Raw genomic sequence first — 19,265 nt, forward strand, 5'->3', positions numbered from 1 at the left:
AAAGGTTTCCAGCTTATCCCCATAACAGATAATGCTTTCTCTTGGTTTTAGATAGATACTACTTATCATTTTAAGGTAAGCTCTGTTTATTCTTGTGTTCTCTATTGTTTTTGTTTTTTGAACAGGAATGTATGTTGCATTTTGTTAAAAGCTTTTTGACATCTGTTGTTGATAATATGATTTTTTTCTTCTTAATATATAGTCAATTATACTTAAAGTTTTCCTAATATTCAATGAGAACTCCATTCCTGGGATAAATTAGACCTAGTCATAGTGTATAATTGTTGTGCTATATTGCTATAATCTTTTTACTGGTATTTTGTTGAAAAATTTTGTCATCAATATTCATTAGAAAAAATTATTCATAATTTTCTTTTTCTGGGGCAGCTAGGTGGCACAATGGATAGAGCACTGGCCCTGGATTCAGGAGGACCTGAGTTCAAAGGCAGCCTCAGACACATAACACTTACTAGCTGTATGACACTGGGCAAGTCACTTAACCCCATTGCCTAACCAAAAAAAAAAAAAGTTAAAAACCATAATTTTCTTTTTCTGTTTTGAATTTCCCTGGGTTGGGTATCAATATTATATTTGTTCCATGGAAGGAATTTCGTCAGATTCCTTCTTTACCTATTTTATAAAAATAGGTTATGCAATATTTGAATTGATTGTCCTTCAAATATGTGGTAGAATTGGCTTGTAAACCATCTGTTGTTAAGGTTTTGTTTTTTTTTTTTCCTTAGGGAGTTCATTTATGGATTGTTCTATTTCTTTTTCCAAGATGAAGTTATTTAAATATTCTATTTTTCTATTCTGTTAATCTGGGCAATTTATATTTCTGTAAATATTCAATCATTCAGTTTCTGTCACTTCAAACTACCAGCACAATCTGCCTTATCTGAAACATTCCTTTTGTCTCCTAAAAAAACAGTGACAGTGTCAGAGAGGCAAGTTACATACGAAAAGTGTTTTGGATAGGAAATAAAAACTTGGAAGGTAGCAGAGCAAAAGCACATCTTCACCTCCACTCTATATAAATGACAAAACTTTTCAAAATGAAGGTAATTTAACAATGATAAAAAGAGGAAAATTAAAAGACCGTACCACAATGTAATTCTTATTAGAAAAAAAAAAAATCCCAAACTGAAGACCAGTTTTTCAGAATATCAGTTCTGGTGTTTTTTATATCTGCAACCCAATGGTAGCGGTGACACTGTATCCCTTCGGGCCACCTTAGTTTTAGATGTTGGCTTTTGGAGTTAATTCCGTGGCCATGTACTGAGGAGGACCCCAAACCCCGGAGAGGTTGAGGTACCTTCGAATCAAATTAGCTCTGAGGCTTGAGGGTGAAGGAAAGAAGTTGAGAGAGAGAGTAGTCTGGTGGATTGAACACTAGACAAGGAATCAAAAAGACTTTGGTTTGAATCTTATCTCAGAAATTTCCCAACTGTGTGACCTTGTGTAAGTTGCTTAACCTCTCTGGTCCTTGTTTGTTCATCTGTATAATGATGGAATTGAACTTGATGGTCTTTAAGTTCCCTACCATCTTTAAATTTATCATCCTATGAGTTGGCTGTAGAGGAGTGTGGAACCTGTGGGAGAAGAGAATGGAGAAGGGAGGGGCCCAAAAGTAATGAAGACGGGGAGTTGCTTACATATATTAGTACAGTACAGGAGGAAACAGGCGGCCAGCAGGAGAGATAGAAAGATGGAGAAGCAGACTTTGCAATCATCAGGATATAAGAGTTAAGGGATCTCATTGGCCAGTTAGTCCATCCTAATAGGAAAGGAATACCCACTATAACATACTTGACAAGAGTTCATGTAACCTCTGCCTGAAGACATTCAATAAAAGGGAATACACTGCCTCTTGAGGCAGGCCATTCCACTTTTAGAGGCCTCTAATTATTAGGAATTTTTTCCTGACATCTAGCTTAAATTTACCCCTTGGCAGCTTCCATCCACTGCTCCTGATTCTGCCCTTTGGGGCCAAACAGAACAATTCTAATCCCTTTCCCATATGGCAGCTCTTCAAGTTCTTGAAGATAACAATTATATCCCTCTTGAGTCTTCTCTTCTCCAGGCTAAATTTGCCCAGTTCTCAACCTTTTCTCAACCCCCTCATAACCAGCCCCCTTTGTCTTCTCCAGGGTCAGCCTAGACACTGAAGGAAATTAATTGCAGAGAACAGGTTAGATTGCAGAGGAGTTGACTGGGAAAGGTGAAAAGTAGGTCCCACATACTAACCAACAGGTTACTCATCTCTTAAGGCCTAAGAGAGCAAAGAACATTAGGCAAATGCTTGGGGTGGATTTGAGGGGATAGGATGGATGAATAGCAGTGCTTGGCCTACTGAAGGGTAAGATTCAAGGTTTTAAAAAAATCACATTTACAGTAAGAATATTATATAAAAATCATAGATAAACAGCAAGGAAATCAGAGAAAAATCAGGAGAACTTATCATTATTTATCCTTTATCAGAAGAACGATAAAGACAGATAATGGATGACTGAGGAGAAATAAACATTCAATGAAAAAAGACATTTTCATGAATAATCAGTTTGAAACAAAGAAAATGGAATAAACAATGGAATCCTACCCTTAGGAAGATGAAGGAATTATAACCAATTCCTCCCCTGCTCCCCATCAAAATGGAATGACTCTAAGAACTTCTAGAATGATTCAGAATTTCAGTTTTAAAATTTAAATGGAAATACTTAAGAAATAAGGAGAAAAACTGGAACTCTTAAGAAAGAAATGATTAAGCTGATAAAAGACTAGAAATTTTAGAACAGAAGATAAAACTTTCTCAAAGAGCAGATTTTTCAGAAAAAGATAGTGGTGGGATTAGAATGCAAAAATGTAAACTCAGAAGAAAAATCAACTGAAAATCAGAAGACGACAAGATTGGAAAAACACATCAGAGTTCTGCAAAACAAGAATGCTGAACTTGAAAATAATATGGAAAGTGGCAATCTAAGGATTATAGGTCTTCCAAAAAATCATGGAAAGGAAAATCTGAATAACCATACTTAAAGAAATCATATCCGGAAACAGCATAGTTAAATGCGTGTGTGTGTGTGTGTGTGTGTGTGTGTGTGTGTGAGAGAGAGAGAGAGAGAGAGAGAGAGAGAGAGAGAGAGAGAGAGAGATTGAAACATATTTTTTAAGTTGAACTCTGTGTAACTAAAAAGTCAGTGATGGTCCTGAAGAGGAAGATATAGTGAAATGTACTTCCCTCCTAATGACTGAGAGGAGGGGCAGGGGTGTGTGTGGGGAGTACTAGGGCAAAATGTTTAAGACATTACTGATTACTGTTGCTGTATAGGTGATTTTTGCTCAATTGTTTTTCTTTGTTATGAAGGAGGGTTCATTCTGGAGGGTGTATGTTCTATATCCAGAAATGGTTGTGATTCAAAGATAAAAGCAATATGTACATGCTCATGTACATATGTATATGTATATATACATATACATATATGTATATATATACATATATGTATATATACATATATATGTATATATGAAGAAAACCCAAACTTGACTGTAACTCTAAATGTGAATAGATTAAATCCCAAGCCTATACTATTATATAAAGGCAACATGATTTAGATAGATAGATAGATAGATGGATCAAGATATAGCTGGAACTGTCAAAAAGAACTGGACTGAAATTATACTTACTAGCTATGTGAACTTGAACAAGTCACTTAAAATTCTTTTATCTTGTTTCTTCACTTGTAAAACTTGTTCAATAGGGGCAGCTAGGTGGTGCAGTGGATAGAGCACTGGCTGGCCCTGAAGTCAGGAGGACCTGAGTTCAAATATGACCTCAGACCAAACACTTGACACTTACTAGCTGTGTGACCCTGGGCAAGTCACTTAACCCCAATTGCCCACAAAAAACAAAAAAAAAACAAAAAAAAACTTGGACAATGATAACCTCTAGCTTACAGAGTCATGATGTGAAAAAAAGATAATATATATTTAAAGCATTCTTTAAATCCTGTGTCAGCTGCCTTATTATTTAGTGACAATTTCTCTACCTTTCCCTTAGTGAGGGGGAGAGGAAAATGACAAGAGGGTGGGTGCAAACATCAGGTGTATATTGCACCAGATAAGATACCAGTAGGAAAAGACTCCATTTTCCTAAATGTTGTGGGTCAAAGGTCCATAGAAGAAAAAGGCAACCGATGGGAACAAACATTTGTGCAGGTCTTGATGTCATGGTATCAACTAGCAGAATGAAAAAGATCCACTATGGGCAAGAAGGTAGCTGTGCTGAGTGAAAAAGACATTTGGATCTGAGGTTCCATGGCCCTAAGTTGAAGTTATGAAATTGAAGATATGAAATAAAGTTGGTATAAGCTAGAGAACTGATCTTGCAGTGCCCAGGACTCAGATTCTCATTTAGTGGTATGAGTTTTCTAAGGTAACTGGTACTTTCATTTTTGGTGTGTGGTAGGAATTCTTTTAAACTCTCTAGCAAAAAGAGAGACTTGAGGAATGTTTATATGAACTTTAAGTATCATCTTGCTGAGAGCTATTACTACTACTTATTTTAAGATTGTTTCTGCCAAATGTGCATTCTTGAATGATCTCTATTTAGCATTTATTGTATCTGGAGGAATTACTGTCTCATGCCTGACTCATAATGTACCTTTCCACTTTCCTTTTGGGGACATCCTAGACATGAACCACACCTAAATCTGTTGTAATTTTTCCTTGGGACCTGGGTAGGGGACATAATGAACCAAAGAGTATGAGAAAAGAAATCTGACCCTCTTCTAGGTGGTCAGACTGCCCCCTAGGACTGAATCCAGTTGAGACTGAATACATGGATCTAACCAGATGTGCTCCTTAGTCAAATGTGGGTAGATTTGATGACCCAGTCCACTGAGTCAAACAACAGGTCCTTATTGTTAGGCTGTTAATTATTGATAAGCCTCTAAATTTGAACCATATTGCATGTCAGTGCCAGGCCTGGAATCTGGTTTACAATTATAATGTATTAATTATTTTGTTGCATAGTAACATTTGTTTAGGGCCAATATTATGTGGGGGAATAATTTTAGAATAAGTGATTACAAAGTAAATGTTTGATCTCTATTGTGTGAGGATAGTCAGAGATTTCTTGGAAGTTATTCAAACATTTTCAAAATGATCCTGCAAGCTCACTTTTATGTAGCATTATATGATTAACAAAGTATTTTTAGTCAAAGATCCCCTTCAGATTATACCCATTTTATAGAAGAGAAATTGATGAATCAGAGAAATGAAATGACTAAGAAATACAGTAGTATGTTATAGCCTCCCTGATGATTTGTAATCCTCCCTATTCAGTCTTAACAAAGATTTTTTTTTTTTGGGTAGGAATTCTATGGCATCTGTCAAAGGTGTAAATGTAGTACACTTGACACATTTTAAAATTTCATCTGGGTTACTAACATGTTCTCTATTGCTTCCTGGAGTCTAGACAATCAACAAATCAATACACCAAGCCCTTATTTGTAGCATTTGCCGATTTCTTCAGTGTCAATACTCACAATGAAAATTTAATAATCTGAGAGCCTGTTTGATCTGGCTTTAATACATTCCTCCTTGTGCCTCCCTTTCTTAATCTCCATCAGAGGTGGTGTTTTCCCTCATCTTGAGAGGAGAGGATATCCTAGGTCCTAGGGATACTTCTGTCCCTGATTTTCAGTCTCCTACACACTGTAGTTCTCCTTCTACTGAAGAATCTTAGTTCTGTTCCTCCTCTTCCCCTTGGTTTCTCAACTAAATGAGGCCCTAAGATTTAGACTTATTGAGCAGTTATCCTGGGCTGGCCAAATGTTAATGATCAAAAATAGAATTTTCCTGAGCTGAACAGATTTTCTTCCACCTGGGCTGGAAGGGTTCTATAGAGTTAACTTTTTTCAACTTTCCTTTGGGGCTTATTTTGATTTAAAGGACAACATAGATGGCATGGTTAGCAAATATGTAGATAACATCAAGCTAGGAAGATTAGCTAAGATGTTGGACAATAGAATAAGAAGCAAAAAAAAAATTCTTGACAGGCTCAAATGATGATGCCACTTTTGCTTCCAATCTACAGGTTAGAGATCAGGCTGCTGATGAATTAAGAAGCTAGTTTGAAGGTTGTGTGTGTGTGTGTGTGTGTGTGTGTGTGTGCTTTTCAAGGCTGCATGAGACAGAGAGGTCACCAGGATCATTTTGATTCACTCAACTTCGGGATTTACCCTAGGTTGGAGTTGTCTAGATTGCAGGGTAAGTGAGTCAGTCTTCACTTCAGCTTCCTAGATTTATCCAGCCCCAGACCTCTAGGCCATGCTTCATCCTTCCAGGTATACACAAGGACCCGAAGATACCAGGGCTTAGTAATCAAAGGTATCTTGTCAATTGGCCTGCTGCCACCTGCTCTCTCTCTCTCTCCTCTCCTAATCCTACTTTTCACCTCTTGCTCAAGTAATAATTGTAGAATCAATATTACTACTGGAAAGGGAATGTCAATTTACTGTCACTACTCCTTGACTCTCTCTCTCATATATATATATATATATGTATGTATGTATATATATTATATATATATATATATTTTTTGGCTAGGCAATGGGGTTAAGTGACTTGCCTAGGGTCACACAGCTAGTAAGTGTTATGTGTCTGAAGTCAGATTTGAATTCAGGTCCTCCTGACTCCAGGGCCAGTGATCTATCTACTGCATCACCTAGCTGCACCACTCATGTATCTTCTTATACCTCTAGTAGAATGTAAGCTCCTTGAAGACAGGGCTTGTCTTGTTTTTATATTTATATTCCTAGTTTGCCTTGTACAGGGTCTGGCAAATACTAAGTGCTTAATAAATAAATGCTTATTGATTGATTACTTGATTGACTGGAGGTCAGGTAGTCCAATGCCCTCATTTTGAAAATGAGGAATCTTAGTCTTGGAGAGAAAAGTAACTTGCTCAGGGTCACATAAGTAGCAAGTGACAGAGCTGGAATTCAAACCCAAATCTCTTGACTCCGAATTTATCACTCAGATACAATAATAGAATCATAGATTTAGAACTGGAAGGAACCTGAGACGTTATCATGTTCAACCTTCATTTTCAAAATGAGAAAATTGGGTCCAAGAGAAGTTAAATGATTTACCCAAGGTCACACAGGTAGTATGTCAGAGAAAGAATATGAACTCATATCCTCTGACTCCAGGTTGATCTATGAATGTTTATCTAGTCTGCCTTTATACTGTATGACTAGCCCTGGGCTACTTCTGCAATATGTAGCTCCATTTCCCCAATTTATGCTCTCTTCAGAATATTGATGAACTTGTTCTTAGAGAGTAGAGATGGGAAGTTCTCTTACTGAAAGAAACCTTTTCTTTCTTTGTCTGTTTTTATATGTAATGATGTCACCTGGTCCTATTAATTTGATTTATTCTTTCATAAACCTGGATAAATATTTCTACTTTTTTTTTTTAGTAGGGGAGAATGGAAATGGAGGGGACTAAACAGTCCTGGTAATTGTATTTCACTTTGTCTTTAATCCAAAAAGTTATCCCATAAAATGTAAGAAGAATGAATGTAAAGTTCTGCTTTTAAATTAAAAAAAATTACTGTTTAAGAACAAAAAGAGAAGAAACCTGGCTTTTAAGTCAACAGAGTAACTTTGGAGACTGTATTAAGAGAAATCTCATATTCACAGTAAGGGAGGTAATCGTCCCACTGAGTTCTTTATTGGTTTGATCAATTTTGAGGCCACATGTAAGAGAGATATTGGTAAACTGTAGTAAGGCTGGAACAAGGTGACCAGAGGACTCAAAACCAAAGCATATTAATATCAGTTGGAAGACCTGGAGATGCTTTGATTGGAGAAGAAAAGATTTAGTAGAGTTCTGAAAGCTACCTTCAAATATTAGGACTTTCAATAGAAAACAAACATTTCTCTTAGTTAACAAAGGAGAGAACTAGGATCAATGGGTGGAAGTTATGAAGTGTCAGATTTAGGCTCAATAGAAAAAAGAACTTTATAATAATCAGAGCAGCTCTACAATGAGATAGTGAGATAGTGAGATAGTAAGCTCACTGTCCCTAGAAGGGTTCAAGCAGAGGATGGATTTTCTCAATAAGGGATGATACATTGGGAATGAAGTTGGATTAGAGGAATTCTTCAGTCCTTTCTAAACTCTGGGAATCTCATTAAATGCAATCCCCCCCCCCCCCCGCCCCCCCCCCCCCCGCCTTTTGTAAGGGGCAAATTATAGAAAAGCAAGCTGATAGCTTGGATTCAGTTCAGAAAACAATTTACTTGGGCTAGGGTACCATTGGGAGGCCCAGTTACCTATGTCTACATCCATAATATAACATAATGATACCATCTATAAAATAACATAATGACGACTGTTAGTCAGCAAGTATTTATTGGGCATCTACAATGTGTATGTCACCTTAGTAGATGTTATGGAGGATACGAGGGTTTATGTCTTTGGTGAGCTCATCATCTAGTTGGGGAAACAACATCCACAGGTGAAAATTGACAAAAATAATGTGTGTTGAGCAATACATATGTGACTACCAAAGGTTTGGGCAAATGATGCTGAAAGGCACCATGGTAGTGGAAGGAGGCTGTGTCAGGGATTCAAATCCTGTCTCCTGACCTTACTTTCATTGTGATCAATCTAAGCCTTAGTTCCTTTGTTTGTAAAATGACATCAATGATACTTCCAGTACTTATTTACTCGCGGGGTTGTTTGCCATAGAAATGTGAGTAAGATTTAATTTGAAGAGATGTGCCTGAATCCAAGGAAGTTCCTGATCTATCTTTCTAAGGACCCACACTGGGCATTGTGTAAAGTAGGACCTTAATAAATATTGACTGAATTACATCAGTGACAGATCATCTTCTAAAACAGAGCATTTTAGAACTAGAAGAAATCCTCAAGATCATCTTGTCCAATCTCTTCATTTTATAAATAGAGAAACTGAGGCCAAGAGAATAAAAGGACAAGATCACAATCTAGTTAGTGGTAATCCTGGTTCTCTGCTCAGGATAGGTTGAGTCTTAAATTTAAAAAAAAAATCCATTTCTCACTCTTTAAACATTGGTAGTCCCTGCAGGCTATCTATGTTAGTGTCCATTGACCAGAAAATCTGGATGAACACTTGTTTATCTTGTCTATTCCGGTCAATAGTATAGAGACCACATCAGATGTGTGGACAAGGATTTTAACTACCTTTTCTCTACTTTTTAAAAACTAATTTTTCTTTTCCTTTTGAGAGGACATGTGCTGGGCTTCCCTAGAAGAATAGCATTAAGCAGGGAGTGGAGAGCAGCAGTAGTCCTGGTGAGCCCTTAGTGATCGATGTCATTAAAGACTTTTCTTGCCTTTTATTGTTATAGAGTTGGGAATATGGTTTGCTTTTCTTGATCTGGGAGGCAATAATGATGATTCTCCTTATTTTAAAGCCCCTGCCTGCTGCCTACAGCTACATACAGCTGTGTGAGACAAAGGCTTGAGACCCTGTGCCGCTGGACTGGCTGCAGGATGCTAGCTAGAGCTTTGGGATTTGTTTCCTGGTGGGTCTCCTGAGGGCTTTAAAAAAAAAAAAAAGAGGACAAAACCCAGTGTTCTTACCCTCTATCCCAGACACGTGCACCTACAGCAGGGTTGAACAGACACCCTTGGTGAAGGCACAAATAGAGGATTTACTCTTTCCTCTGCAAACAGAAGGAGCCCCCCCCACCCCCCCCCCCCCCCCCCCCCCCCCAAACAAACCCCCCCCCCCCCCCCCCGCCCCAGCCAAAGACTGAAGTGAATCACTTCCAAGAGCCCTTATGCATAAGGAAAACTGAAAATCCCATCTTCCCAGGAACATACTTGTCTTTATTACAAGAAAAATAAAGCCAAATGCAACCAGTGGAAGGATGTAATTCAGTGATGGGGGAGTGGGGTGGGATGTGGAAGGGAAAGAGGAGGTAAAAAAAAAAAAAAGCCTTGAGCTGATTCTTTTTCTTCAGAGGTTTTCAGAGAATTAATTCCTTTCCGAATTCTGTTGTTGTGTAGTAAGTCTTCCCTTCCATTGTTGTGCTCTCTTTGTCTGTTTGCATCCCCAATCAACCACCCCACCAAACTCCCCACTCCTTTGCCCCAAAGGTAAAATTTCGTAGCCTAGAAGTGTCTGCTAGTTGAGGCAGCACCGAGTAACGTGGGCTCATCACTTATATGTTTTTAGGAGAGAGGAGTTCAGCAGCATAAGAAGTGTTCAAGGCTTGTTTCTGGACAACTCTCAACATGCATTCTTTCCTGTGGTGTTGGATTTGTCACTTTCCTTAGCCCGTTTTCTTGCACCATTTTCCCCTTGTGTAATCAGAGGCCTGGCCTAAGAAGTTTTGTTCTAACCCTTCTTGGAAAGCACCCCATGCGTGTCAGAGTTTCCAGAACTGTCACTTGTAATTACCCTAGTTTTGAAATTAAAAACAGAGGATCCTGTCGACTAATACCCCTTGTTAGCTAATTGTCTAACAACAAATAAACAGGAGACAGCCAAAAAATGTCCCACTGTTTGGATGACTGATTTCACTGTCAGAAAATGAAGACCCCTCAGCCTTTGTAGTCCCCATGAGAATGTTGTTTTCTTTGGAGTTGACTGAACAAACATAGAGATCCAACCCTGGAGCACTTCTCTGGAGTTTCAGTTGAGCCTTTTCCTAGGCAGGCAGGCTGGTGGGCCAGCCTTCGCTCTGTGTCTGAGCAGATGTAATCACCCATTCACTTACAAGCAGCCCTATACCTACCTAGTGTGACCAGCCATTCATATTCCAATGGGCTGATGTTCGAGGGCAACCTGGGTATTCAGCCAGGAAACTTCAATAGAGAACAATTCTAATGTATTGTTTACAAATCAATTTCCCCTTTCAAATAGGCTGTTGGGAGGGTGGCCTAGCCAGAGCAAGCCTGCCCAGTGTCCCACACCTGTCACTCTTCACTTCCTAACCAATGGCCACACTCTATTGATTCTTTAATCCCCTCTCTTTGAAAACCTGAGCCAGCTGATGCTCGGTAACTCAAAAGAAATTTCTTTCCTATAGAGCCCACCTCTACAGGTAGTTGCACACCCAGGGCTAATTCCCCCAGAGAAAATCTTAATTGGTTTATTGTGAATGAGCTGGTAAAGCTTGTAATGGTTTTCTCTAAGGTGGAAGGAAACCATGGCCCCAAACGCCAGGGTTCATAAAACAATCTTTGAGGCCCCTTCAAAGTAAGCCTTACTTTAGAGAGACTCGAGAAAGACTCTAATGTCTGATGACACTGAGGGTGAGAATTTGAGTATAGGACTATTAGAACAGGGCTTACGTCCCTCCTTCTCTCCCCCGGCCCCCCCCTCCCGCCCCAACCGTGAGTGGCAGTTTCCCCGAGAGGTTGATATACTTCCTCAGCCTTAGCAGTGCCGAGAGGCCCGAGTGAGCAAAGTACCAAAGAAACTTAAATGTTAAAAAAACAAAAACTTTTTATTTACACGGAGCATCTGAAATACACAAAGTGTAAACTTTCAGATCATATACATAATAATAGAATAAACTCTTTATGTACAAAAATACATTTTCATATGAATGAAACATCTTGAATAAATTAAACTCCTATGGAGCACAGAGGCTGAATAGCCCGTGTCTGCTGCGCTGAGCCCTTCTCTATAGCACTACGACGGTGCTGGAGGTCACGATCCATAATGCATGAAGCCCACTCCTTGTCTCTCCTTTTTAAGCCTTTTCATTGTATTGTCAGCCCGTTCAAACCAAATTTTCATGCTCGTTTTTCTTCATTAGAGTTCTACAAATTGTAAAATTGACTTTTCACCTCGTCTTCAGCAGCTGACCTGCCCCTTTGCTAACTCCCCCGGCAGTGGGGGCTCAGCTCAGCGGCGCCACAAAGAAGGGAGTCTTGGGGAAGTTCACAAAGTGCAAAAGGGAAGGACGCAATGTGAAGGACTCTGCTAGGAGCTCGAGGGGGCAAGGTGACTTAGAGCCCCTAGGGCGAACCCCAACCCATGCTTCTCTCAGGATAGCGGAGCAGGCGGAGGACCGAATCTTTAAGCTGCATGCCCAATCACCCACCCACATACACCCATACCTGCCCGTCCACCCTTCCTCCCCTTTAGAGCTCGGGGGACCTCCCCGAGGTCACTTGTGATGTGCCCGCGTAGGTCAGAGCGAAGTCTGTGTGTGGGCGCACCACAGGACTGGCTAGTGATAGGGCACGAAACAGGGAGCGCCGTGGACTAGATCTTTGGGCAGGCCAGGGAAGAAGAGGGGGTCAGGGTTCCCGTAGCCAAAGTCCTCGGAGGCTGCGGGGCTGCTGGGGTTAGAGAGGGGGGATGAGGAGCAGCAGGAGGAGGGTGGGGAGAACGAAGAGGAGGAGGAGGAGGAGGCTGCAGCTGGGGAAGCGCTGGAGATCCACGATTCTCCATCGCTGGTCGAGCTGGGAGAGTCGGCAGGGTGAAGGTAGGCGGGCAGGAGCAGCTCCTTGGGGGGCCCTTGCAAGCACTGGTCAGCAAGACGCAGAGTCTCAGCAAGGGCCCAGATGTAGTTGTACGCGAAGCGCAGGGTCTCGATCTTGGTGAGCTTGGTATCATCTGGGAAGGTGGGCAACACGCTTCGCAGTTCATCCAGGGCCGCATTCAGGTTGTGCATCCGGTTGCGTTCGCGATCGTTGGCCTTCACTCGCCGGGTCTTGCGGATGGTATGCAGGAGTGCTTCGCTCCTTACCCGGCCACGGCCTCGCCGCCTCTTGCGCTCCTTCTCCTCTTCTTCCTCGTCCTCCCTCCGCTCTTCTCTCCGGCGCTGCTCGGAGTGCTGCACGGAGGAGGCGGCTTGCAGGAGTCCGCTGCCGTCCTCTTCGTCCGTGAGAAAGCATGACAGGTCGCTATTGTTTTCGAAGTCAGAGAGGTTGCTGTCCACGAGAGAGGCCATTGCTGGAGGGAAACAGAGAGGGAGAGAGAGAAAAGTTGCTAATGAATAATACACTTTTTGGAGGGGAGAGGGTGAGGGAGGGAGTGCGGGGTCCCTCCTCGGCTGTGGTGGGAGTTGCGCTCTTTTCAGGGCCCACTTACTTTTGGAGTTCGGAGTCCCGGCCCGACCCCTCCCCCTAAGCGAAGTTCCCAAGACAGGGAGGAAATTGAAAGTTCCCGGAAACTTCCGAGCTCGGCCGCCTAAGAGGGGCCACGCGACCGCCTTGTCTCCGCTCCTATCTCGCCCGTGATCAGCTCGTGTGAGCACCGAGTGTGGCACACGACTGGCCTCAGGACACCTTATATACCCTGAAAAACAATAGGTGCCCCCATCCCCTCCAGCTCTCCCACTCCCCCCCTCCCCAACGGGCTCTCGGCTCCCACCCCCCACCCCTCACCCCCGCCTGAGAGAATGAATGGAAAGAGGCAGCAGGTCGGCCCCGTGCTGCACCCTGGATAATTTGCATAATTTATGCAGGCGGGGGTCGAATCCCCCTCCCCCTTCCCCCCTTGGTCCCCGGAGTGTGCCTATAATTACTGCGGGCCAATCGCAGGGCAGAGCGGCAGCCGGGCCACGTGAGTTATCTCCGGGCTAAACCCTGATTGAGCTTCATTAGTATATTGGGTGGGGAAGGGTTGTGAGGCGAAGGGTAGGAATCCCAAGGAGGTTAGGCTTGGGGGTTAAGGGAAGCACACTACTCCCCTCGCAACCTCCCAATAGCCCCGGGATTCCAGGGCTCAAGGGTAAGGGGGTGGCGCACAGAAAAGGATGGCATTGCTACCTCCAGCAAAATTGTAAAGTTCACTGATGCAATCTGGGACAGCTTGGAGAAAGGCTCCCTTACTCTTCCCTTTTCCTGCAGTGCCTTGGCTTCGGGGGCCCATCGTTGAGCCTGGGATCAGGGGCACAAAGGGTCAGTGGCTCCGAGTGTGAAACAGAGCGTTCCAGTACTTAGGAAGTAGAGCTGAAGGATTCCTCCTGCCTCTTCTTCACGCCCTTCTCACCCCCCCCCCATCCCAACCGCACCGCACCACACCACAATAAAACGAAAAGAAAAAAAACAAAACAAAAACAAACAAAAGAACACCTTCCTTTTGGCCCAGGAGGGAGCAATTGGAATCACTGCTAAACTTTCTTTTAATCTTTCTATTAGGTGTGTGAATCCTGCCTGACCTGCTGCTGAGCACTTGCACATTGCTTCGGGGCCTAACATTTCATGAGATAGAGTTGTGAAAGGAACTGGGGATAGTAATGGCGTATAATAATTTAAAAGAATCATTTCACAGGAGCTCAGAGCCTTGCGTGAAGAGATTAAGTCCCGAGGGACATTGTTCTGATCTCTATGGTCTCTGAGGGGTAGATGCAATTTTTTTAGGGCATAGGGAGAAAATATCGTATGCATGTTTCCATCTTCGTCTTTGCTGCCAACCCCAAAGTGGTGATTTTGATAACTTTATTACTGTGGGTTTTAAGTGTCTACAAATACACTGGGGACTACTTGTCTAAACCTCTTCTCTCTCTCTAGGGAGTCAGACTTCTCTCCTGTTTTAGGATGTAATTGTCCCATTTCTCCAACTTGGGGGAGGGGAACTGGGCTATAGAATAGGGGGAGAATAACAGAGACCTTATGCTCATCAAAACAAAGCAGAATTAAGCTTGATGATTTATATAAGCCCTACATGGACATTTCCCAATTAATTGCCTGCGTGGTTTTAGCCACTTTGGATTATCTATAACAAATTTTTAATTCCCTACTGCCTTCGCTCTCAAAGGCGTCATCGTACTACTACTCCACATCTCCAATCCATCAGCTGTTAGGCACTCAGAGAACTGGAAACGAATTTTAGTATCACCGCGAGCCAAACAATTAGCAAGGGAAATCTACTGCCAGTCTCTCCTCCCTCCCATTAACCCCACAGCCAAATATAAATTATTTTTGGATTATCCACCGTTTGCTCAATTGAAATGGGTCCTTTTTTTTTTTTACTAGTTCCGATAACTGATAGTTAACTGCGCCCCAAAACTATGCTGTTTGAAACACTGGATAATAGGACCTTACCTACCCATTTGAAGACTGTTTTTCTATTCCCTGAAAGTTAACCTGAAGTATCCACCTGCTTTTGAGAAGTAAGCTGAACAAAGATTGAGAATTCAGCTTGAAATAGCCACTGGCTACCTCTAAAGGTGTGTTTTGCTTGGTTTCTTTTTGCTGATGCTGGATAGTTGGGGAAAAGGGTAAGTGGGAGTAGGTTGAAAAACCTTAAAATCTTGGCATTTTGGACTAATTTTGTTAGTTGTTTTATTTGTCTTAGCCCCTGCTTCCTTTTGCCCAAATGGCTAAGGCGTCAGGGATTTCAGACATAGCATCCCTAGTTTTTAAGAATATTTTGTCTAGGTAAACCACATCCCCCCCACTTCAAGATAGGGCTTAGGTTAGTTAAGGCTGTAAATCAACCCAAGTCTTTCAAAGTTATCTTGAAATAGCTGTCACTGAAAGGAAATTGTTTCTTATTTTCTAAATGATTGCTACAAATGTCTGCATGTATTTTGTGTATATTGTATTTTGAAACCCACACTTTTTCTATGAATTCTATGAATTTTCCATATATGAATGATCTTGAGCTCTAAAGTGTTCAAACAGATATAAATATATGTATATGTATATATATGCTCACTATTCTTATGCTCTCTTTCACTCATACACATTCATTACCCTCTATTTTCTCTCATGTGTCAATCAATCACTAAAATATCCATTTATTAAGTACCTAATTTCTGCTGGACACTGTGCTAGGCCATAGGGATTTAAAAAATAAAAAAAAAAAAGCAAAAACAACTCCTGCTGTCCTCAAAGAGCTTACATTCTAATGATGGAGAAAAACATATGAATCAGAAGAACATAGGAGATAAATACAGAACAGACGGCAGGTGACTTTAGAGTGGATGACATTAGCAGCAGAAGGGAACCCGGAAAACCCTCCTGGGGGAGGCGCTTGTTTGAGCTGAGTCTTAAAGGAAGCCAGGAATTCTCAAAGTCAGAAGTGGGAGGGAAGAACAAGCCAAGCACGGGGAATAGGCAAAGCAAAGGCATATATGTAGGAGATGGAGTGTTGTGTGCTAGGAACAGCAAGTCGGCCAACGTGGATTGTTTATTTCTTCCTCTTAATCCTGTTTCTCACCTCTTTGGGAACATAGATGTAGAGCTGGAAGGGACCTCGGAGCCCATCTGGTATGACTCCTTCCATTTTATAGATGAGGACACAGAGGCTCCAGGTTGTTAGACGGCTTTCCCAAGGTAACAGGTAGTAAGCATCAGACCTGCTAGTAAATGTTGAACTCATGTCCTCTGATTCCATAGCCAAGACTCTGTCCATTTTCTCTCTTTCAACATGAGAATACCTTGCCATACACATGAGTTTATCTTACTACATCCTTAGTCATAGAATGGGGTCTTGTAAAGGTGTCTCTTCTTATCCTTTCTAATTATATACAAAATACAGTTTCAGGACAGTTAAACACTTTTAGTTTGATTGGGAAAGAAAAAGTCTCTTATAAGGAGGGGTCCGCTTGGACAGAATTCACTTATGTTACTGCTGACCATATATGTTGGAAAGGTGCCAAATTATTGATCCTGGAGATTTATTTTAGGATGTTCACAATTTGAGTGACTGCTGGATCATTCTGCCTCAGCCACAGGTCTTCCTCGGTGGTTCAGAGGGACCATCTGTAGAAGCAAGGAAGTAGGTCATTTCCCACATTTTTATTCATCCCCAGGCTTCCATAATGAGAGTGAAAATAAGGGTGACATCTGTGGTATTGGGTTTGATGTTGAAATCTTCTGTCCCCTGGAAACTACACTGAAGATCTTACTTCTGACCTTGGGTGAGTGAATAGTGCCTAACTTCTCACTTTAGTATCATATTTTAATCATTTTCACCTTTCTCCCCCCACCCTCCCTTCATTTGATCATCTCTAAGACCTGGTGGTGTAGATAGGAAAAGTAAAATTTACCCCATTCTACAGATGAGGAAACAAGGTGGTTTTTTTTTTTTTTTTTGGCATATGGACATAAAATATGCTCCTTCTGACTTCCTCTTCCTTTCACCTAACCCCATTGTATTTTTCTCTTAGTTCTCCCTCCCACCCCAGGACCACATAAAATAAGTCTAATCCTTTTATCATATTGTAGTCCTTTACATATTTGACTTGCTAATGGACATTAGACCCTGCTAAGTCTTCTCTTTTCCAAAGAGAAACAGCCCCAATATTTAAACTTTTCTTCATATTCAATAATTCAATTCAGCATTCCTTTATCAGCACCTACTGCGTGCATAGCATTGTGCCAGATCCAAAAACAAAACATATAAAGCCAAGGTCCTTTGCCTTCCAGAAACTCACCTAATCTCATGGAGGCATGTAATACTGAACAGATAAACACAGTACAATGAGGAGACTGAAGCAGGGGAAGAGAACCATCAGAAAGAATGCCCTTGCACAATTGGAGAGGGAAAGAACCTTGTCAATTGCCAAGGAAAGGCTAGCATGACCCTGGGCCAATCACTTAACCTTTTAGAACTATACCATAGAATATACAACAATATATTCAGTTCACAAGGTTGTCCTGAGGATTCAGTGAGAGAATATAGATCAAGGTCTTTGCAAAGCTTGTTTCTTGCTATTATTATTTTGGTAGCTATATGATGGGTGGATCAGAGAGGGAAAAGGCAAGGTGGGAGAAAGACCATTTAGGAGGCTAAGGAGGATGAAAGACTCGGCCAAGGACACATAGCAAAGAAGTGGCAGAGGTTACAAAGTTATGATTTCCTTCTAAAAATAGATATGACAAATAATGCCTATATATGTACAATTTTTTTGGGGGGGGAGTGAGGCGATTGGGGTCAAGTGACTTGCCCAGAGTCACACTGCTAGTGAGTGTTATGTGTCTGAGGCCAGATTTGAATTCAGGGCTGACTCCAGGGCTGCACCACCTAGCTGCCCCTATATATACAATTAAAAAAAAAATGTTTGCAGGGTACTTTTATCTCTACTATATCATTTAATCTTTGTAACAGGTAAGCAGAATTTAAAAGTTTAAATCTCAGGGTTGTGAGGGAAAATGACCTGTAAATCTTAAAGTACTATAGAAATATTAGTTATTGTATTATTACATAAATGTGAGTTATCAGTGAGTCATGACTAGATAAATGTATGAAAAAGATCTGTGGTGTTAGCAAATATTAAGCTCTGTGTTTGACAATATTATGACCTTGAAATCAAGAAAGCTTCTATGTAGGACCTTGAGCTATACTTTATGGAGGCATTGTGCCCAGGACTATGGAAGGGACAGTCCACTACATTCTCTATTGTGTTCACTTCTGGGTGCTATCTTTGTGGAAGGACATTCATAGGCTAGAGAATGTCCAGAGAGGTGACTAGGATGGTGACTAATCTCAATGTCATTCCTTAGGGGGATATGTTGAAAAGACTTGAGTATGCGGGAGAATGAGAAAGATAGGTATTTTACAATTATTTGAAGACTTGTCATAAGGACTCTATTACGGTAGAAGTTGTAGAGAGACAGATTTCAGCTCAATAAGTCTGTCAGTCAATAAACATGCCTACTACTATGTACTAGATACTATGCTAAGAAGGTAGGGTTTTAGCTGGGACTTGAAGAAAGCCAGGGAAGCAAAGAGATGGAGATGAGGAGGGAGAACATTCTAGGCATGGGGGTACAGCCAGTGAAAATGCAGTAGTCAGGAGATGGAGAGTCTTATTTAAAGAACAGCAAGTAGAACAATATTATTGTATCCCAGGTTACATGAAGGAGTCTAAGGTGTAAGAAAACTGAAAGGATAGGAATGGGGCCAGATTTTGAAGGGCTTTATAAAAGCCAGAGGATTTTTATTCGATCTTGGAGGTGATAGGGAGCCACTGGAGTCTGCTAAATGGGGAGGAGAGGGAGGGTGATATGGTCAACCTGTGTCAATTTGACATCTGAGTGGAGGATGGATTGACATGGAGGGGAGAACAACCCATAGGTTATTGTAATAGTCTAGGACTATATCAGGATGGTGACAGTGTCAGAGGAGAAAAGAGTTTGTATTTGAGAGATGTTTCAAAGGTAAAATTGACAGGCCTTGGAAGCAGATTAGATATAGGGTAAGAGAGAGAGTGAGGAGTAGAGGATGACAGTTAATTTACCAGCCTGAGTGAGTGTGTAGGTGATGGTACCCTTAACAGTGATAGGGAAGTTAG

The 19,265-nt window shown here is 41.3% G+C and overlaps 1 protein-coding gene across 1 annotated transcript; it reads right to left on the reverse strand.

Moving 5' to 3' along the window:
• Positions 1–12,242: 12,242 nt before the first annotated feature.
• Positions 12,243–12,968, reverse strand: NEUROG1 (neurogenin 1). The gene has a single exon (XM_027849041.1). It carries the CDS (start codon positions 12,966–12,968, stop codon positions 12,243–12,245), a length of 726 nt encoding a protein of 241 aa, XP_027704842.1.
• Positions 12,969–19,265: the final 6,297 nt, after the last annotated feature.

This window comes from Vombatus ursinus, unplaced genomic scaffold (assembly GCF_900497805.2).
Source record: "Vombatus ursinus unplaced genomic scaffold, bare-nosed wombat genome assembly UNPS02007284.1, whole genome shotgun sequence".
NCBI lineage: Eukaryota > Metazoa > Chordata > Mammalia > Diprotodontia > Vombatidae > Vombatus > Vombatus ursinus.

Bases quoted from the DNA above. Each gene is read 5' to 3' on its own strand.
- NEUROG1 (XM_027849041.1), bottom strand. From the start codon at position 12,968: ATGGCCTCTCTCGTGGACAGCAACCTCTCTGACTTCGAAAACAATAGC.